The following is a 20,451-nucleotide window of genomic DNA, read 5'->3' on the forward strand; positions in this document are numbered from 1 at the left end:
ATTTTTTTTTTTAACTTTTAATATCAAGTTTCAAATTAATGAACTTGTTTTGTTTTCAGAAACACAATCAGCTTACATAGATTTTAAAACTCAGCATCTCAGACATCGGATTGTCGAAAATAAAGCAGAAATCAAAATCTTTTTGTGTTTTCTGAAAACATAAAACAGTAAAGAAATATGTACAAACATATTTACAAACAATATTTTTGCTTGAGTATGCGTCAGAGGATCATATCAGTTTTTGACTAGTCACAAGTACCGTTGAGCTTAATTTCACTTTAAGAATTAAACAATTCACTTAGATTGTCGATATACTAGTCCACTTAAATTTTCATACAGATTTCAACTGATTCAGGATACGAATTAGATGTTTTAAGAACTTAAACTCATTCATGTGTCGCACCTCTTGAATATACTCCCGTATCCAGAATCCCAATTATTCAGTCTTACAGGTGAGTATACCACAGATGATATCTGTAAGGGTTTAAATGCGAGGGCCGTGAGAGCTCAGGTCGATACTTCCGTATACGCAAAGAGATGACGACTTCGACTTTTTGGTATGTCCCCTTTAGAGGATCTTTTAGTTACAACAGCACACGATTAGCATTTTGCAATGTTTCATCGTTTTTATGCTGAGGGTGGTGCTATATTTCAAGCAATGCGAAAAGTATTATTCGGGGACTAGGTCAGAACTTCCATCCAGTAGAAGTCCCGGAATAATACCCCAGATATCACTGAGTATAAAGACCTAGTATTTCAGAATAAGGGACCTTTCAAACGAAATTTCAGGGGTTACCTATATATCCAAGTAGTGTTCCCCACGAAATAAGCAAGTTTGAATTTAGGTTTATATCCCGAAAAAGTTTACTAAATGTACGAAAACCTATCGACACATCATCAGTGAGACTGTCTAACGCTATTTAATCATTACAATTCTTTAGCATATTGTATTGTCTACTGATGTACTATCATTTCCTTTTTTTACGCAAAACTCAATTTTTGAATTTTATCATGTTTTTGTATTTTTCAAATTTTCTAATGTTTTTGGATTTTCTGACAAATTTTTCTCCCCCTGAAATGCAAAATCATTAAAAATTTGACAACACGATACTGATAGCTTTGTCTCGCCATCCATTTTCTGCTGACTATGAATCAATTGCACAAAAAACAGTAATTACCCCCATGATTTACAACACATTGATTTTTACAGTTTGAAAACCGTTTTTCAATCTGATGAACGTTAGATAATTGGTGATCGGGTCAGTACTTCCATACAACAAAGAGACCAATATCTAACGAGGGTAAGGCAAATACCAAATTTTGGTACAATTTATGCATTTTGCACATTTGAATGACTCCCTAGGTGAGCTTCTTCTATTTCTAGGTTGTTGACATTTTTCGCTCTTTTAAGATATCTTGGTTGTGCCTAGGTCGGCATATAACTGGATGCAGCAGAAGGACAACCCTGATATCCCCGGATTACATAACAGTATAAAGACCTAGAACCTCAGAATTTGGAAATCTTTCAACGCAAGATTTAAGGTCATTAAACCATACGCCACTGATATGTTACACATTCATACTCAGTTCATTGTGTTTATATCACCATGGTAAGTTGATTATTTCATGTTTCGTGCTTACTGGTACATCATATGATGAAGTTGCTATCACACTTAAGCAATTTAAGTTCAATTTTAGTAAGACAGTCTAAGTTGCTGATGTACTATCATTTCTTCTTTTTCACACAGTGATAACTCATTTTTTAGTTTTTAAATTTTTTTATTTTTATGGTTTTCTATTTTTTTTAATTTTTGATTTTTTAAGAAAGTAATAAACTATTTACAAAATTCTTATTAAAAATTGGTTTCAGGATTCCTCATCCCGTTGAGTTCGAATAGATGTTCAAATAGAGCCCTGTCAAATGCTTTTGTGTAAAGATCTGCCAGGTTATCTAATGTGTCGACTCTATGCAGTTCAATCATTTTCTTTTCAGCACAATCCCGTATAAAATGATGACGAATGTCAATATGTTTTGTGCGACTGTGTTTTGCGGGATTATTTGTTATGGAAATTCTGGCATTATTATCTATCATAATAGGGGTGCGAGTGAAATTCAAACCGTAATCGTGCATCTGCTATTGTATCCACAGAACATGAGAGCAATAACTACCCGAAACAATGTATTCATCTTCACACGAAGACGTAGACACATAGGCTTGTTTCTTGCACTGCCATGACACAAGTCTTCAACCCAAAGAGCTGACAACCACCTGTGGCAGATTTTTTGGTTGATTTACATCCTCCGAAATCTGAATCAGTGTATGCATTAAACTCCAAGTAACGTACAATTCGCATCACCGCCTTCATATGCGACTCCTTCGGATTTTCTTGATATCTGGCAAACATACATACGACGAACATAATGTCTGGTCATGAAGCAATAAGATACATCAATGATCCAATCATGGCCCTATATTGAGTTGGATCAACATCCTCCATACTTTCAGTATCTAGACCAATATTGTGATTTGCACAAATGGGTGTATTGTAAGTTGTGCAATCCTCCATCTTGAAACGAGTCAAAATGTCATATATACTTCGTCTGATGAATAAAGATCCCATCCTTTTTTTGTTCAACTTTCAATCCTAAGAAGAATGATAACTCACCCATTGCACTCATCTCAAACTTACTCTTCATCACCACTTCAAATTCATGACACATGCTCTCATCAGATGAACCAAAAATTATATCATCCACGTACACCTGTACCAGCTATAAATCTTCTTTCTTCCTCTTAATGAAAAGTGTACTATCGACCTGACCCCTTTCAAAACCATTTGCCAAAAGATGAGTCGACAGTGTCTCGTACCACGCCCTGGGTGCTTGATGTAAACCATACAATGCCTTATCCAATATGTACACCCGATCTGAATAGTCCAGATTAGTAAACCCATCTGGTTGTGAGACATACACCAGTTCTTTGACTTTCCCGTAAAGAAATGCACTCTTCACGTCAAGCTGATAAACTTTGAAGCCCTTAAAAGATGCAAACGCTAGAAACAACCGAATTGCTTCCAACCTTGCAACTGGTGCAAACACTTCATTATAGTCAATTCCCTCTTGCTGATTGAACCCTTTTACCACTAATCGAGCTTTGTTCCTTGTCACGATCCCTCGATCATTTTTCTTACACTTGAACACCCACTTGGTGCCAATTTCTTTCTCTCATTCTTGTAAATCAACTAACTCCCAAACTGAGCTAGTTCCTCCTACATAGCTTCTACCCACGAATTGTCCTTTAGAGCCATATATATGTTTTTCGGCTCCTCATGAGATATAAAACAGCTATACAAGCATTCGTTGATTATACCAGTCTTCTCAATTGTAGTAAACAAGCATGAATGTTCTGCTATACGTCTCCTTGTCTGAACACCTGCATTCGGATGACTTATAATGTTGTCAACTGGATGATCTTTGTTTGCTCATGTAGTAGCAATGGTGTCAACTTCCAAGTTAGTCCCTAGATTTGATCCAATCTCCCCCTGACCATTTTGATTAGCAAACGGATTTGTAAAGTCCTCTCCCTGAAGAGGTTCAGACTCGCTATCACTCGAATCCGCTACTTCTTCATTCATATTTGAGGAAGTTCTTAGCATATCAGCAATTGGAACACTTGTTGTCAAGCTATGAATTATCTCCACATCACCTACATCAGAAAACTCAGGAAATCTAAAAGATTCAAAGAAGAGATCATAATCATATAACTTTTCTAGACATGGGTTGGACTGTTTGGGCGAATATGATAAAATTTCAACATCAAAAACCGTCTCAATTTTACCATTTGTTTTATTAAAAACTCTCTTGTTTGGTGCACCGTCTACATAACCTAGGAAAAATCCTTCGTCAGCAACTTCACCAAATTTCGGTTGGTTTTTATGTCTAACTATTGTGCATGGTAGCCCAAATGGTTCAAACCCTTCTAAATTTGGTTTACGGTTTCTCAAAAGTTCATAACACGTTTTGTTATGTCGTTTAACCATCAAAACCCTATTCAGAACATAACAAGCTGTATTCACAGCCTCTGCCTAAAAGAGGACAGGAAGCTTAGAATTAGAAAGCATAGTCCTAGCAGCTTCAATTAAAGTCTTGTTTTTCCGTTCTGCCACTCCATTCTGTTGCGGTGTGTATGGGGCACTAAATTGATGTTCTACCCCCTTGCGAAGACAGTACATATCCAGCAACCGATTCTTGAATTCCGTGCCATTGTCGCTTCTATTGCGCTTGATCCTTGTCTCAAGTAGATTCTCTAACTTTGTAAAAAGATTGATCAACATTTCTACTGTTTCATCCTTTGTTACTAGAAAGAAAACCCAAGAAAAATGAGAAAAGTCATCAGTAACAACTAAACAATAATATTTTCCTCCAATACTCCTTACATTCACTGGACCGAACAAATCCATGTGAAGTAATTCGAGTGGAGAAGCAATGGAATTCACGGTTTTATACTTATGAGGTTTTCTGTGTTGCTTCCCCTTTTTACAAGGAAGACATTTTTCATCCACAGAAAACTTCTGCATAGGCACACCTTCCACTAAACCATTTTTAATTATATAATTCATTTTTCTATAGTGTATATGTGCCATGCATCTATGCCATAACATCGACTCTTCCTCAGTTGCTTTCGACAACAAACATGTAGACACCATCGAAGTATCATTGACAATCATGTCCATGACATAGGTATCATTCTTCCTTGGTGCCCTCATAACTACCCAAACATCAGGAATGATCAAACCAGGTTTTAACACCTATGCTTCAAACTTGGTAAAGTGGACAGAGTAACCATTGTCACAGACTTGCGACACGCTCATCAAATTGTGTTTGAACAACTCGACATAGTTGACTTTGTCCAACATTATCTTCCTATTGGTCACTTTTCCTTGAACTGTTATCTTTCCACCTTTTGCTCCTGCGAAGTTCACATACGCTCCATTAGTTTCTTCAAAATATGTAAGCAACCTCTTATCCCCCGTCATGTGCCTGGAGCAACCACTGTCAACATAGCACAAGTTGATCAGTCTCCTTAGCAGTTCCTGCACAAACCAAAACAAATTTAGTTAGCTAGGGGGACCCAAGCCTTAATGGTCTTGGGTCTTCCAGATTCACCAACTACCAGTACCAGTGGTGAAGCTTGAGATTTCCGACCTGATGGGCAAAAGTCACCGGACCTAAAAATTTCTATAAAACCAGGGAGTCGAAAACGTATATACCCAAAAGCTTCTATACGAAAACTACATAATCTCCACTACTGAGCGAAAAGTTCGGGGGGTCAGCCGCCCCCCTCCCGCCCCTTAAAAGATACGCCCATGACCGGTACATCCATCCAATATCCATCACTCCTAATAGGAGTCTTGGATCTCAGACCTGTTGATGGAAATGGTTTTTGATTTCCACTAGGTCTCTGGTCCTGAGGGTTCCTATATGTGTTTGGACTATGTGACCTTTGGAAATTTTGATTTTGAAAACCTCTATTCTTATTCGTAAATCCTGAGTTCGGGTGAACTCTCGATAGATATCCACAATTTTGATTGTACTAATTTCTTGAGTCATTATTATAAAAATTTCGAGTACCACTAGTGTGATATCGATTTTTTTGTGAACTTTGACCTCTGAAATTATTTGACTGACCATTAAAGTTATTCATTTTAGGTGAACTACTCCTAGGTCTGTCGAATCTGTCAGATGTAGACGCTGGCTGAAACCTTGGTTGATTTCTTTGAAAACGAGGAAATTGTTGATTTCTTATTTCAGCCTTGTCTTCAACAACAAATTTCTTTGGTGAGTTTGCTTTGCTCAACTTACAATCAACCCTCTTTTCTGGTGATTTGTCTTTCTTCATTTCTTTCAAAGGTGCTTCACCCTTCTTGTAAGGATAATAACTCACTACATGTCCTTTTGTATGATAATTAAAGCACGATCTTTTTGAAAAAGATTTCTTTTGCGAAGCCTTTGGACTTGATGGTTCTGATGATGTGGGCGATGTGTTTGAAGGACCAACGTTTGTTACTTTTGATTTGCCCTTATTCATTCTATCTTTAACAAACTTTTCATTTAACTCTGTTTCAATGATATTTTCTTCATTTTTCATGTCATCCCTTTTCACAAAATTCACCGTTTTAACAAAATGTTGTTTTTTAGACTTGGAATTTTTCAAAACTGATGTGCGTTAAGTGTGATATGTTTTTAGTTATATTTTAAGCCCTTTTTAACACTTTAGTCAAGTTTTAAATTTATAAAACACGATATTCTACTAACACTAAACACACATATGGGCAAGTGAACCCATCGTGAGCGTAGTATAGCGTTGGTAAGATACCGAGGTCATCCAAGGACACAAGAGCTTTTAGTACCGGTTTATCCTCAACGTCTAATCAAATCAAAATTTAGAAAAGGTTTTAAACATGAAAATAAAAACTAAAAATGCTGAAAAATAAAATAAAATAAAAACAGATAGACAAGATGAATTACTTGGATACGACTCGCCTTTAGTGTAACCTTTGATGATTTCCGCACTTTTGCACTTTTTAAGAGATTATCTTAGTTATAGTAGTAGGCCCCTCTTTTGAAGGTGACGTTACCCTCAACCCAGTAGTTTGAGTCAGCAAGGATACAATCCTAAAGGGTCGGAATATTGAAAGATAAATAATTAAGTTATTAATGCGTAATGTGGTAGGCCCCTCTTTTGAAGGTGACGTCACCCTCGGCTAAGGGATTTGAGTCAGCAGGGATACAATCCCAAATAGCTGGGTTAATGTATTAATAGTAGTTTACATATGAGGGGATCAAGCCATTCGCACCCCCGCTATCCAATACCAGTGGGTATTGAAGGAGGTCCTAGTAAGCTTGACCGAGGTCCTTGCAGGATCTATACACTGAACAAGGAAAAAACCTTACCAAACCATTCCCTTAACCCCCGACCAGATAGCTAACATATCTCTATATAGACCGTAGAGATATGAATGGTGTAAATCTTTTATTTTATATAGACAGTAAAATAACGCCAAGACACCACAGACAAATGATAAGGAAGTCTCACCTTCAACATAAGAAACTAGTTATTAAAGTCATTAATACAAAACCAAATAAAAAGTGCGAAAAGATTAAAAATCAAAAGTATTACACTAAATGCTTGTCTTCACCAAGTGATGTAAGAGACTTAGGTAAACATGGCCTTTGAATGTCAAGAACTCTTATTATCAATCTTGGATCCCGAGACTACTACACACACTCTAAGATGAATGATGGATGATGGTGGTGGATGTGGGTTGTAGTGGTGGTGGAGTGTGGGTGAAGTGGGAAAGAGGTGGTTTGCCAAGGGATGCCTTTGAAGTGAACCAAGCACCTCTATTTATAGCCTACACAGACGCCCGGACACGGTCCCGTGTTCACTGGGCACGGCCCCGTGTCCATCCCTTTTCTCTTTCTTCATTAATTTCAATTGTCTGCATTAGCTCCACACGCCCCCGTGTTCGCCGGGCACGGCCCCGTATGTAGAAGCGTATCTGTACTATCAAGATTTGCTTGGATTCTGCGAATCTTAGCGTTGACCATGGCCCGTGTTGACCTGGGCACGCCCCCGTGTTGGGAATAGAAGCTTCTACAACTTTGTCTTTTCTGTAGATACTTGGCCACGCCCCGGTGTCCGCTGGGCACGGGGCCGTGGTCAGCCTTCTGTTCTCTTGTTTTTGCTTGGGAATATGTTGTCGAGGGGTCAGGCATGCCACGTTTAAAATTCCATTTATATACAAGTTCACATACCTCATGGGAGATCACTCAACACTCGGCCGAACATGTATTTTTGTGAAACACTCGAGACCGGCATGCAACTTACTTCTACCATATGCTTACCAAGCAATCAATCATCCTCCTTTTTAACTATAAACCTTTGTAAATATCAAGAGGACTTGGGGAAGGGTTAGGCTTGGGTTAAAGGTAGGTGGTTTTGGGTTAGTGGTTAGTAGTAAGGGCTAAAAGGCGTAAAAAGCGTCGGTCATCGTAAAACTTTTTGTTTTTGTGACTTTTATTCAAACAAAACATTTTCAAACAAAGTTTCTTTGAGGAACTTGTTTGTTTATTCCTCGAATTCATTTTTTTATAAGGAATGTCACATGAAGACCGAGCTTTTTACTAAAATAAAGAGTTTAAAAATAAAAAAAGGTTTTGGTGGGTAAAGGGCGTTCATTTTGTGGGTTTAGAAACGAAAAGGTTTAGGCTCAAAGGGGTTAACTAGTTGGGTTTTGGGTTGGTGATAAAAAAATGAAAAATAATGGTGTTGAAAAGAAAAAGGGTTAGTCCTAATGCCTCCATCATTTACTTACTTGGGTTTAACTTGGTAAGGAACGGGAATGTATCGTCATGGCAAGTTCTAGAGTTGTAAGAAACCAAGCGGCTATTCACACAAGAAACGAAAGATGAGCATTTAATTTAAAAATGTATGCTTTTATGCTCAATATAGGCTCAAAACTCACTTTTTGTGGGAATGGGTTTATAATGTGATCGAGTATATATATAATCAAATTTTAACTAGATTTTTCATGCCGTTTCATAATTTTCTTATGTTGGTTCTTTGTATCACGATGCTATCGGTTGTAAATTTGTAAAAATATAACCTTTTTAGAACTTGTTATTCCCAAATTAAACCAAGACACGTAAAAAAAATGAAAAGTTTTTGAAAAAAATTGGGGTGATTAGCGGTTCCAATAGAGTTTTGTGTAAGGCTTGCTATTAGGACTTGCAAAATTCAAGTTTTAGCATCCCCCCACACTTAAATTACACATTGTCCTCAATGTGTCCCAAAAATAAGTTTTTAGGTTGATTGAAAGTGTAAAAAGGTGTCAAAAACAAAATTTTTTATGTTAGTGGGCATCTGGACACTGGCCCGTGTTGATCCGGGCATGACCCCGTGTTCTGATCGCCGGTATCATAATATACAGAAGGCTGGGCATGGGGGCGTGTTCAGTGAACACGGCCCCGTGTCCAGTTACCTGACTTTGCATTTTCTGCAGAACCTCGGGCACGGGGCGTGTTGGGCTGAGCACGGCCCCATGCTGAACTTGGTGTAATGAAGAAAAATTGTCGGGAGGCTCTGTTTTTGTGCATGGGGTGTGGGTTCAAGTTTCCCTCAGTAACCTCCACCATTCCGAGTGTGTTTTATCCATTACAACATCATCCAAACACCATTTAACTTAGAAACCATCATTCATTAAAGAGTAAATTACATTAGATCCTAGAAAATAAAAACATAAACTAAATCTTGATAAGTAGGTCATGAAACACGAGAAATCTAAAACCACAAGGAAGTCCTATCCTATAGTTTATTTTAAGGGCAAAATTTCTGAATAAAAGATAATTTTCTTGGTTAAATGCGGCTTGAAGAACTTCTTCGGGACGGGACCCTTATACATCGTTAAGCCATTCTTCTATCTCCCGAGGGAGAAGGGAGGCAGGCTCATTGGCGTCCTCGTTTTGAGGGGGTGTGACTTCCACCGGAACCTCTTGTAAGTCGTCAAGAGGAGGTTCCGGGGGGATGTCATCCCACCCGGCGGGGTTAATGACTCCTTGAGCTAAGTTCCAATCTTCTTAGGGAAGGATTGGTTCAATGGGAGGTGTTACAAGAATGTTCAACTTCTGCTGCCAGAGGTTGATTTATTAGAAATTGTTTTCTAGCCGCACCGTGAGATAATTAATACGGTCGATTAGGACTTCTTCTACGGATGTCATTTCGTCGAGAGCTTCTCGTAGTGCCATTACATATCGCACAAGAGTTGCTTCGATTGAAGGCCTTCGTTCCCTACGACTGTTCCATGAATGTGCTGAAGAGGATCCACTATTCTGGCTCGACATTCTACGAAAAAACAAGTCAAAAGAGTTCAATTTAATGAAATAGTGCCTCGGCCACGGCCCCGTGCTCGTTGAGCACGGCCCCGTGGCCACCTCTCTGCAGGTTTTTGAAACAAGGAATCTTAGAGCTTTAAATTATTTTTCTGACTTTTGAAGCATTTTTAAGCAGAAAATACTTAAAATAGTGTTGTAAAACTTATTTTTGACAAGATTCCTTGAATAAAAGCCTAGAAAATATCACAATAAAGGTTGAAAACATGGAGATTTCAAACTTTAATGGAGGTTTTGAGGAGAAAATGAAGAAGAAGGCAATGGACAAAAGTAGAAAAGACAAGATAGTTGTTAAGAACCTTCTTTAGAATATACCCTGTATGGTATATGTGAAGATCCCACCAGATCTTTATCTTTGGAATGGGTCCAAGAGTGCAGGAATCTTGCTGCATTTATAGAAAACGACAGCACGCCGAACACGGCCCCGTGTCGGCTGAACACGGCCCCGTGTGCAGACAAAATTCTGACACCTTTTGTCCATATTCTGACCAAAAGTCAGACTGGAATCTTTGGGTGGACATGGGGGCGTGCTGACCTGGACACGGCCCCGTGGCTAGAAGTTTTTATGAAGTTTCGTCTATTTTTAAGGAGTTTATCCGGATCGGGTGGTTCCTTACAGGATGGAACAACACCAAAGTGCCTGAGATACCTAAGTTGCCCTAGTTTTAGACAAGAACACAAGAGGTTATCGGAAAGGGTGGTTCCTAAGCTAAATACCGGTGGGCAAAACCAACCTTTATTTCCCTTATCCGGGCTCTCGTTAAAGAAGGTATATGCCTAATCACTCAGGTCTATGTATGCATCGGCGGAAACCGATGGGGAGTCCTTCACGGGACAATCAATACAGGGACGACTATCGCTCAAGTCCTTGCAAGAGTTAGAGGTGATTTCGGGAGCAACGATGTTGTTATAATCCGAGTGCGATCTCATTAATTCTCCTTGATCGTCGTCTTTAGATGAATTAGTTATTTCCATCTGAAGTTCTTTTATCCATCGGAGAATCATTTCATCTAGAAGGGATGATTGAGAGCATTCGAGGGAGAGATAGGGATTGTTTTTACTTTCGCCCATCTAAAGGCTATAGGAGAACGATCGGTCTATATAGTGGGGAATGTAATTTAAAAAATAACATTTAAAATCTTCAGGAGATCCACCACATAATTGACACCACGCACCATAAGAGGAGCGAAAGTAAAAATGATCAGTATCACTCATGTTTGCCTCAGAAATTACCAACCGTCGGGATCTTACAGTTCTGTTTTCAGTATCTGAAACTTGGGCACGGGGGCGTGTTTAGTGGACACAGCCCCGTGTTCAGCTACTGTCTGACTTAAAATAAGATTTCCAGTACCAAAGATTGGGCACGGGGGCGTGTTCAGCGGGCACGGCAAAATTAAGAAAAACAATTAGGCCGTTGATTCCTAACTTTCTTAAAATCCTTTTGTCCCCGGCAACAACGCCAAAAACTTGATGTGCGTTAGTTGTGATATGTTTTTAGTTATATTTTAAGCCCATTTTAACACTTTAGTCAAGTTTTAAATTTATAAAACACGATATTCTACTAACACTAAACACACATATGGGCAAGTGCACCCATCGTGAACGTAGTATAGCGTTGGTAAGATACCGAGGTCGTCTATGGACACAAGAGCTTTTAGTACCGGTTTATCCTCAACGTCTAAAAAAATCAAAATTTAGAAAAGGTTTTAAACATGAAAATAAAAACTAAAAATGCTGAAAATAAAATAAAATAAAAACAGATAGATAAGATGAATCACTTGGATCCGAATCGCCTTTAGTGTAACCTTTGATGATTTCCGCACTTTTGCACTTTTTAAGAGATTATCTTAGTTATAGTAGTAGGCCCCTCTTTTGAAGGTGGCGTTACCCTCAACCCAGTAGTTTGAGTCAGCAAGGATACAATCCTAAAGGGTCAGAATATTGAAAGATAATTAATTAAGTTATTAATGCGTAATGTGGTAGTCCCCTCTTTTGAAGGTGACGTTACCCTCGGCTAAGTGGTTTGAATCAGCAGGGATACAATCCCAAATATTCGGGTTAATGTATTAATAGTAGTTTACATATGAGGGGATCAAGCCATTCGCACCCCCGGCGTCCAATACCAGTGGGTATTGAAGGAGGTCCTAGTAAGCTTGACCCAGGTCCTTGCAGGATCTGTACACTAAACAAGGCAAGAACCTTACCAAACCATTCCCTTAACCCCCGACCAGGTAGCCAACATATCTCTATATAGACTGTAGAGATATGAATGGTGTAAATCTTTTATTTTATATAGACAATAAAATAACGCCAAGACACCACAGACAAATGATAAGGAAGTTTCACCTTCAACATAAGAAACTAGTTATTAAAGTCATTAATACAAAACCAAATAAAAAGTGCGAAAAGATTAAAAATCAAAAGTAATACACTAAATGCTTGTCTTCACCAAGTGATGTAAGAGACTTAGGCAAACATGGCCTTTGATTGTCAAGAACTCTTACTATCAATCTTGGATCCCGAGACTATTACACACACTCTAATATGGATGATGGATGATGGTGGTGGATGTGGGTTGTAGTGGTGGTGGAGTGTGGGTGAAGTGGGAGAGATGTGGTTTGCAAAGGGATGCCTTTGAAGTGAACCAAGCACCTCTATTTATAGCCTGCACAGATGCCCGGACACGGCCTCGTGTTCACTGGGTACGACCCCGTGTCCATCCCTTTTCTTTTTCTTCATTAATTTCAATTGTCTACATTAGCTCCACACGCCCCCGTGTTCGCTGGGCACGGCCCCGTGTGCAGAAGCGTATCTGTACTATCAATATTTGCTTGGATTCTGGGAATCTTAGCGTTGACCACGACCTGTGTTGAACTGGGCACACCCCCGTGTCGAGAATAGAAGCTTCTACAACTTTGTCTTTTCTACAGATACTTGGCCACGCCCCGGTGTCCGCTGGGCACGGGGCCGTGGTCAGCCTTTTGTTCTCTTGTTTTTGCTTGGGAAGATGCTGTCGAGGGGTCAGGCATGCCACATTTATTCCTTTTCTTGTATTTATGTTAGCTTTTGCTGCATATTTGTTCCTTTTGTTCATTTACGCTCATTTACTCCTGAAAATACAAAAGGAAGACAAAAGAACACTTTTTCCAACATTAGTACTAAAAAAGGGTTAGTTTTATGCCTCAATTGATGTATTTTATATGTTGCGTTTTACACACATCAAAAACAGTGTTTTGTTTGATTTCATTCTTAACATCAGCCACTTCATACTCAGATTCACCATCATTCTCAGATGCGGAACTATCAAGTACTTCGACGGTCATCGGCTCAACCACAACTACACCATACACAAAATTTGTTAAATCATCTTCATGTGGTAAAAATGTATAGTCCTGATGAACAGGAGGAACTTCATTAAATCCCATCATTGTTCGATCAATACTCTTTTTTAAGTTTCCCATCATGTGATTCATTACAAAAGATGTGTTTCTAAATTGGTCTATTTTTCTTTGAAGCTCAACAATCTTAACTTGTGAATCAGACAATTCTTTGCACTTGTCAGATAGCTCCTTTGTTTTATCTCTCATTGTCTCATGTGCTAAATCTATCACTTGAAGCTCTTTATTTAATTTTTCAGTTAAAGTTTGAACTTCAGCTTCGCATGATTTTATTTTCTTTATGTATTGAGACTCTTTTTTCTATATGAAAAAGTTTGATTCTTTTAGACCATTTAGTTCGTTTATCAGATTTTGGTTGTGTGTGGACAATCTGTCAACTGTACCTCTTAGTTCACTGCAACTCATGCAGACATAACTTATTTGTTTTGAACTTACTTCACCAGTAGCTTTACTCAAATCAGCCATATATGCAACAAAGTCAGCTTTGGCCTTCTCTTCTTCATCAGATTGCACATGTACATCATCAGCCTTAGGCTTGACCTTTTCCGCAACATTCTGTTCTTTGGCAGCTTTGGTTTCATCACTTGCTACCTATTGAGCTCCACTCTTCTTTTCAGAACACTCTTCTTGAACATCATCACTAGCTTCTCACTTAAATTGTTGACCTTCTTCGATCACAGTGACTATCTCTACCATTAGAGCTTGAGTTATGGTTCCTTCGTCTTCCAGGTGAAGACTCCAATCTTATGAACCATCAGAAGAAGTAGTAGAAACCAGTGCCCGCGATGCATTGTTTGATGAACTTTGACTAGACGAATTATAAAAAGTGGAAGGTTGTTGTGATTCTCATGTTTGTCTTTGACATTCTTTGGCGAAATGTCCAAGATTTTGAGATTTAAAGCATCGAACCTTTGATTTATCGAATCAGACCTTCTTCCCAATGAACTTCCTGCCAGTTCTAATCATGAACCATCTAGCCTTGAGAGATATCATAGCCATCTGCCACTAAATATCCATCTCATCCAAGTCGTCTGGATTAATCTGCTCATCATCTTCATCCAGTGCTGCTGGATATGTTATCTTGCCCTGTATATAATTCTGATAAGAAGCAACAAATGAGGCAAGGAGAGCTAGTTGATTCTTAGCTGATTTCACACTCATAGGCATGGACTTTGGAAGTTTGCTATTGTTCGATCCAGTCTGATGTTGTTCTTGTTATCGCTAACCTGCAATTGAACCTCCCGTTGAGGCAACAAAACATAATTCACCATTAGCATCAACAAAAACATTTTCATTTTCACTAGAAAGAAAAGCAGTTGCTGAGTCACTAGAATTGTTGAGAGAAGATGAAGATGGAAGGCCTTTGTAGAATCCCGGGTCTTGAACCTGATCATAACCTGTTTCCTTCTTCTTCATATTGAGCTCGTAAGCTCTCAACTTCCCAACAACGTCTTCTAAGTCATTATCAACATAATCAGCTTCACCCTTTATCATGAGAATGTAAATATCCCATTTAGCAGGAAGGGCATCTAGCAACTTGTCATTGATCTCAGTATCAGTGTATCCCTTTATGTCATAGTTGTCCATCTCTGTCATCAAATGATAGAACCCTATGATGATTTCTTCAAGGGACTCATTTCTAATGCACTTAAAAATAGCAAATTGCTTATTCAGCAGATCAATCTTGTTCTTCTTCATATCAGGGTTGCCCTCATACCGCTTTTCTAATGCATTACACATATCCTTTGAGGTAGTGTATTTCTTAAAGGTATGTTTAATGCCATCAGGTAGAGACATCTTTATAGCTGCAAGAGCTTTCTTCTTAGCTTCATACATTTTCTTCTCAGTTTCTTCCATATTGACATAAGCAGTGACCCGTTGTCTGCCTTCAAACTCATGAGTTGGGTTCGCGTACCCATCCTCAATGCATATCCACATTCGTGTGTTCTTGAGGATTATTCCATGTTTTTACTAAGCAATTACATAGAAGAAAATTATGTGGAGGGTTCAAATGATTTTTTTTTTTTTTTTTGTAAAAGGAAAAAAGAAAAATTTCAACCAATAACAATCATTCATTTTACTTCATTTAATTTTTGTACTTAATATTAGTGTAAGGGTAATTTGGTAACTTAGATAGATCATTAAATGCCAATTTTCCTCTTTAATAGCTAACTAAATTAAATTTGTAACTTATTTTTTCAAAAAAAGAAAAATTCAAAAAATAATAATAATAATTTAAAATGTAGGATAAAATACGAGGTGTGTAGGATGAATTACGAGTTATATAAGATAAATTTCAATATGTGTAGGATAAATTTCAAAACATGTAGGATAAATTTTGATGTTTGTAGGCAAAAATTTTAGTGTGAGGGGTGATAGTGGGATGATAGTCTTTATAAATAATTAATTAGCCAAAGATAATAATAAATGAGATGAGAGAAGACTTTTAAATATTTTACTGTTGTACCATTTATTTTTTATTCTCAATTTAATTTTCTTATCAAATGAATTTTCATAAAAAATTAAAATCCACTAACTAAACACCTACTAGGTTTAAGACAACTTTTATCTATTTAAATACTTATAATATTTATTTCTAGATACATAAAATGAGCATATGTCCACTATAGTAATAATGAAAGATATTTTGATCAAAAGGCAAACCCTTTTGATGTTTCTTGGTATTTCATCTGAGAAAAAGAAAGTGCATACATATTTGACCTTTTGGTTTGTTTATGCATATTGTGATTCTAAATGCTGATATTAGTGAGATGAATATACCCACAATTTACAAGTGCTCTACCTCTTCACAATTGTATTGGGACAATATCAATATCACCCCTACGATTTATATTTTAAGGAATCTCTCTATGTTCATGAAACACCTAATGTAACTATAAAATATGTAATGTAAGGTTGGTATCATGTCTTACTATTAAAGTTATAACAATATATTAAATGTAGAGGATTCAGACTGTAAGATTGGTATCATGTCTTACTAATAGAGTTATATCTGCTATACTTGCGTCATACCCAAATTTAGAATGCCCATCCTCCTTTCTTTGAATTTCGTTGAGACTTACCCAAACCCACCCACCAATCGGCAATACTAGATTTGGCACCTAGTAATTTTTGCGAGAGCGTTCTTTCATGCCCGTTGCCAATGACGGTGTGTACACGTTTACAATATTGATGCGTATATACATACCTGCCGAACTACCATAGACTATAATGAAGTTGTATGTGTGGATTACAGATGATTTTGTCAAAATGACAGGGTTCCATGAAGAGAACAAACCACATGATTGCCCCCTCGATTCAACCGCAAGTGAGTCAAAATCCATATATCCCCACATCCTGGCCAATGGTATACTCACCGTGTCCGCTAGTTGAGTCTCTTGCTCTCCTGCTAAAAAATGAATATTATTTTTTTACACATACTACATATCTACAAATCGTCTCTCAAAAATGTCTCTAATGTTCATCGTCATCACACAAATACCAACATATTTCATTTCGAATTACTTGGTAGCGGTATGTTGTTCACCATTGAAGAAGAACTTGCATATGCAAGCAGAACCGCATATAAATGAATAACGTTGCTACCACCACCGTCTCCTGTGTTACCAAACCCCCCTCTTAAAAACTCTGGGCCTAGGCCCACTGCCATCAGGTAGATTTGATTTACTCACTACTTCTTGGCCATTCTAGCTAACCCGCCCATCACTTTGTTGATCATTTAAATTGCCTTTGTTGGAGTCTTGGACCATGTTCTCCAGGCCCAAACCTATAAGGTTCAAAAACCCACAAAAGGTATTAAATCACATCTCATATTGGTTAAGTGTAACTCTGTCAGCTCATTTAAATACATCTTCTTGGTTCTTTTAAAATAACTAATAACAAGATCCGCGTGCGTTGCGGCGCGAGAACATCACTAACATCGAATGGATTAGTCCAAACGTTGTGTGATGCTTTTTTGACGTATCAGATTGAACCCGAAGTAACCTATATAAGCATTGCGATTGGATCAAAACGTGAAGTAAATCGAATTTATATGTGACATGACTCATACATAGAAAATAAACTACAATTTGACTCCACACAATTTGAAACAAAATTTACGAAACATACATAAAATGCTCACGAATATATATATTATATTTGTCCTGACTCATCTCCCAAATCGAAACGTAAACCAACTCACATTTATAGTACATAAAAATATGCACATAAAAATGTTTTTTTTAATGAAAAAATATTATATTTGACTTGACTCGTTTTCCAGAAAAAGTTTACGTCAAAACATAGAGAAAAACATATTTATATGGACGCGTAAATAAACATATGCACGTAAAAAATAGTATTTTTAAGTAAAGGAAGTATAGGGGTAAACTCGAAACAAATTATATGTAAAAAATTTAACAGGTTAAAAAGATTCGTAAAACCGTGACAAGTAGCACCAATGCCACACCATTGCATCGACCTCAACATCGGAAAAGTTCGTAAAAATAAATTAAATAAAAAAGGAAAAAAAATAACACCAAACGAAAAGAAAACGTAAAGTAATTGAACCACGCACGCCCGTTGTTGTGTGTTAATGCGAAGAAATTAGACTGAAACGTAAAACGTGGAAAAGAAAACTAAGTCAAACAGGGAAAAATAAACGTGTTGCGACGAACCTATCAAATGGGTAAAAAATATACCAAAAAACGGTGAACCCCACACACATGTTGCGGTGTGTTAACTTGCAAAATTAAGAACAAAACGTAACGATTATTTTGTGAAAGACGAAACATATGAGAGGCAAAAGATGAAAATGAAAAAATGTTTGGGTTAAATTGCAAAAGAAGAAAACCATTAGAATAGAAATGGAAAATCAATTATTATTATTATTTTTTTGAAAATCTACCCATGCATGGGGTACAACTTCATAAAGCAAAATTTGTTGCTAATTTATAGTTTATAATTTATAATAAATGAATTTTGACTAAAAATAAATTAATTCATTGTAATGTTTTTTTTTTACAATATCTTTATAGTTAGCTAATACGAAAGAACTTTGTTCTATTAATTTTTTTTTTCAATTTTCTGCGCCGCCATTCCTTTCTGAATCTTGAACCTTACTTACTTTAGTTTTTAAAGAATGTTAAAAAGCATTTTATGTGGTTTTGTATATCTAATTCTGAGCATTTTATGTGGTTTTGTATATCTAATTCTGAGCATGCATTTATAATCATTACCGTAAATTTTGGAATATGTCCCACTAAAATTAAATAGAACTGATGGAGTATTATAAGGCTATACGGTATGGTGATGGTCCTCCCTTGGAAGATGATCCGTCACATAAGCGTAAAGAAATGGGGGGATGATCCTGATATGCATATATATATATATAGGGTAAGGTTCATGCGAGAACCACCTTATTGCGAGAACCGCGAGAACCGCGAGAACCAATGTGAACACAACCTAAAATAGCTAAAAAAACCTAAAGAACCCTAAAAAAAACCTAACCCCCACCCCCCAAAAACCTAAACCCCCCACCCCCCAAGCTAAATGCTAAAAACTAAAACCCTCAAAAAACCTAAAAACACCCTAACCCCCCCCCCCAAAAAAAAAAAAACCTAAACCCCCCTCCCCCACCCCCCAAAAACCTAACCCCCCCCCCCCAAGCTAAAATGCTAAAAACTAAACCCCCAAAAAACCTAAAAAATCTAAAAAAATCTAAATTATTTTTTTTTTGCTACTAAAAGTAGCGATTTGAACATAAAAAATAGTAAAAAAATAAAAAAAAAAATTTTTGAGTGTTTTTTAGATTTTTTTAGGTATTATTGTTTGTGTTCACACTGGTTCTCGCGGTTCTCGCAATAAAGGGTGGTTCCTAACGGATCTTTGTCCTATATATATATATATATATATATATATATATACACACATATAGGGGAGAGTTTAAATGAGAACGCTAAATATTTGTGAGAACCGTGAGAACAAATGAAAAAACCATGAGAACTTGGTCAAAAACAATTCAAATTCAAAATTTTTTTCTACACTTATCATTATTATTCGAATACAATGTTAGAAATTCAATTTACACGTTTAAATTTACGTTAATTCATAAATAAAAAAAATTTACACATGTGTAAGTTTGCCATTTACACATGTGTAAATCTGCTATATTTACACATGTGTAAAAAATCTAAAAAGAATGATTTTGATATGAGAAATGAATTATTTGATGTTATAAATTCTTGTTTTGATGTTGTATCTTAATTAAAATGAGGTTTGTATAAAAAAATTGGTTTTGATTGGTTTTTTTCATTCTTTCTCACGGTTCTCGCAATATTTAGCGTTCTCAAGATAACCCTCCCCTATATATATATATATATATATATATATATATATATATATATATATATATATATATATATATATATATAAGTTGTATGTATAGGTGTGTGAGAGGGGGAGGAACGGCTCAAACGGCCGCAGGGGACGGGGAGGATGCCGGCAAGGGGGCGAAATGGCTGGAGGAGCGGCGTCGGTGGGGCAGTGGCGGAACTAGCCCATTAAATTAGGGGTATCCTAAATTTTTTTTTTACCGTGCAATCATATAATATTAAAAAAAAGACAATAAATAAATAAAGTAAACAAATAACTAATAGATTTAGCCTCTTATTTTTTTTCATAGATTGAAATCGTTCCATCACATCGTCGTCTTTTACTTTATGAAAAAAATTCTTTTTGACCGCATAAACATGGCATTGTTCAAAAATTACGGACCCATTCGATTGCGTACATCCGTCTTGATAATCTTCAATTTTCAAAAAACATCTTTTAACGGTTGCGGTTGCAACCGGTAAAATCAAAGCTAGTTTCACTACCCAAAAACCAAAGGACAAGAACAATTTGTTCCAACCATAAGATGCACAAGATCACTTATTCTATTATATGAGCTTTATTAGTTAATAGAATTTGGGCTTAATTATCATAAAACTAATTATTTAGGCTTTATTACTAAACATGTTTTAGGCTTAATGAATAATATCAAGTTTCATAATTTTCTCTTAGAGGTCCTCGTATATGTTTTTGGGTAGGCTATATATA

At 36.9% G+C, this 20,451-nt stretch overlaps 1 protein-coding gene across 1 annotated transcript; it reads right to left on the reverse strand.

Moving 5' to 3' along the window:
- Nucleotides 1-4,809: 4,809 nt before the first annotated feature.
- On the reverse strand, nucleotides 4,810-14,349 carry LOC110907040. Its single transcript, XM_022152072.1, has 4 exons — nucleotides 14,281-14,349; nucleotides 13,786-13,941; nucleotides 13,171-13,650; nucleotides 4,810-5,094 (listed from the first exon to the last, which is right to left on the reverse strand). Exons 1-4 carry the CDS (start codon nucleotides 14,347-14,349, stop codon nucleotides 4,810-4,812), a joined length of 990 nt encoding a protein of 329 aa, XP_022007764.1.
- Between the last annotated feature and the right edge of the window lie 6,102 nt (nucleotides 14,350-20,451).

This window comes from Helianthus annuus, chromosome 15, assembly GCF_002127325.2.
Source record: "Helianthus annuus cultivar XRQ/B chromosome 15, HanXRQr2.0-SUNRISE, whole genome shotgun sequence".
NCBI lineage: Eukaryota > Viridiplantae > Streptophyta > Magnoliopsida > Asterales > Asteraceae > Helianthus > Helianthus annuus.

Bases quoted from the DNA above. Each gene is read 5' to 3' on its own strand.
- LOC110907040 (XM_022152072.1), bottom strand. From the start codon at position 14,349: ATGGCTATGATATCTCTCAAGGCTAGATGGTTCATGATTAGAACTGGC. The intron at 13,942-14,280 runs GTCTGATTCGAT...GGAGCTCAATAG, and splicing joins GGAAGTTCATTGGGAAGAAG to GTAGCAAGTGATGAAACCAA. The intron at 5,095-13,170 runs GTGTGTAAAACG...TGGTTTGTGCAG, and splicing joins AACAAAACACTGTTTTTGAT to GAACTGCTAAGGAGACTGAT.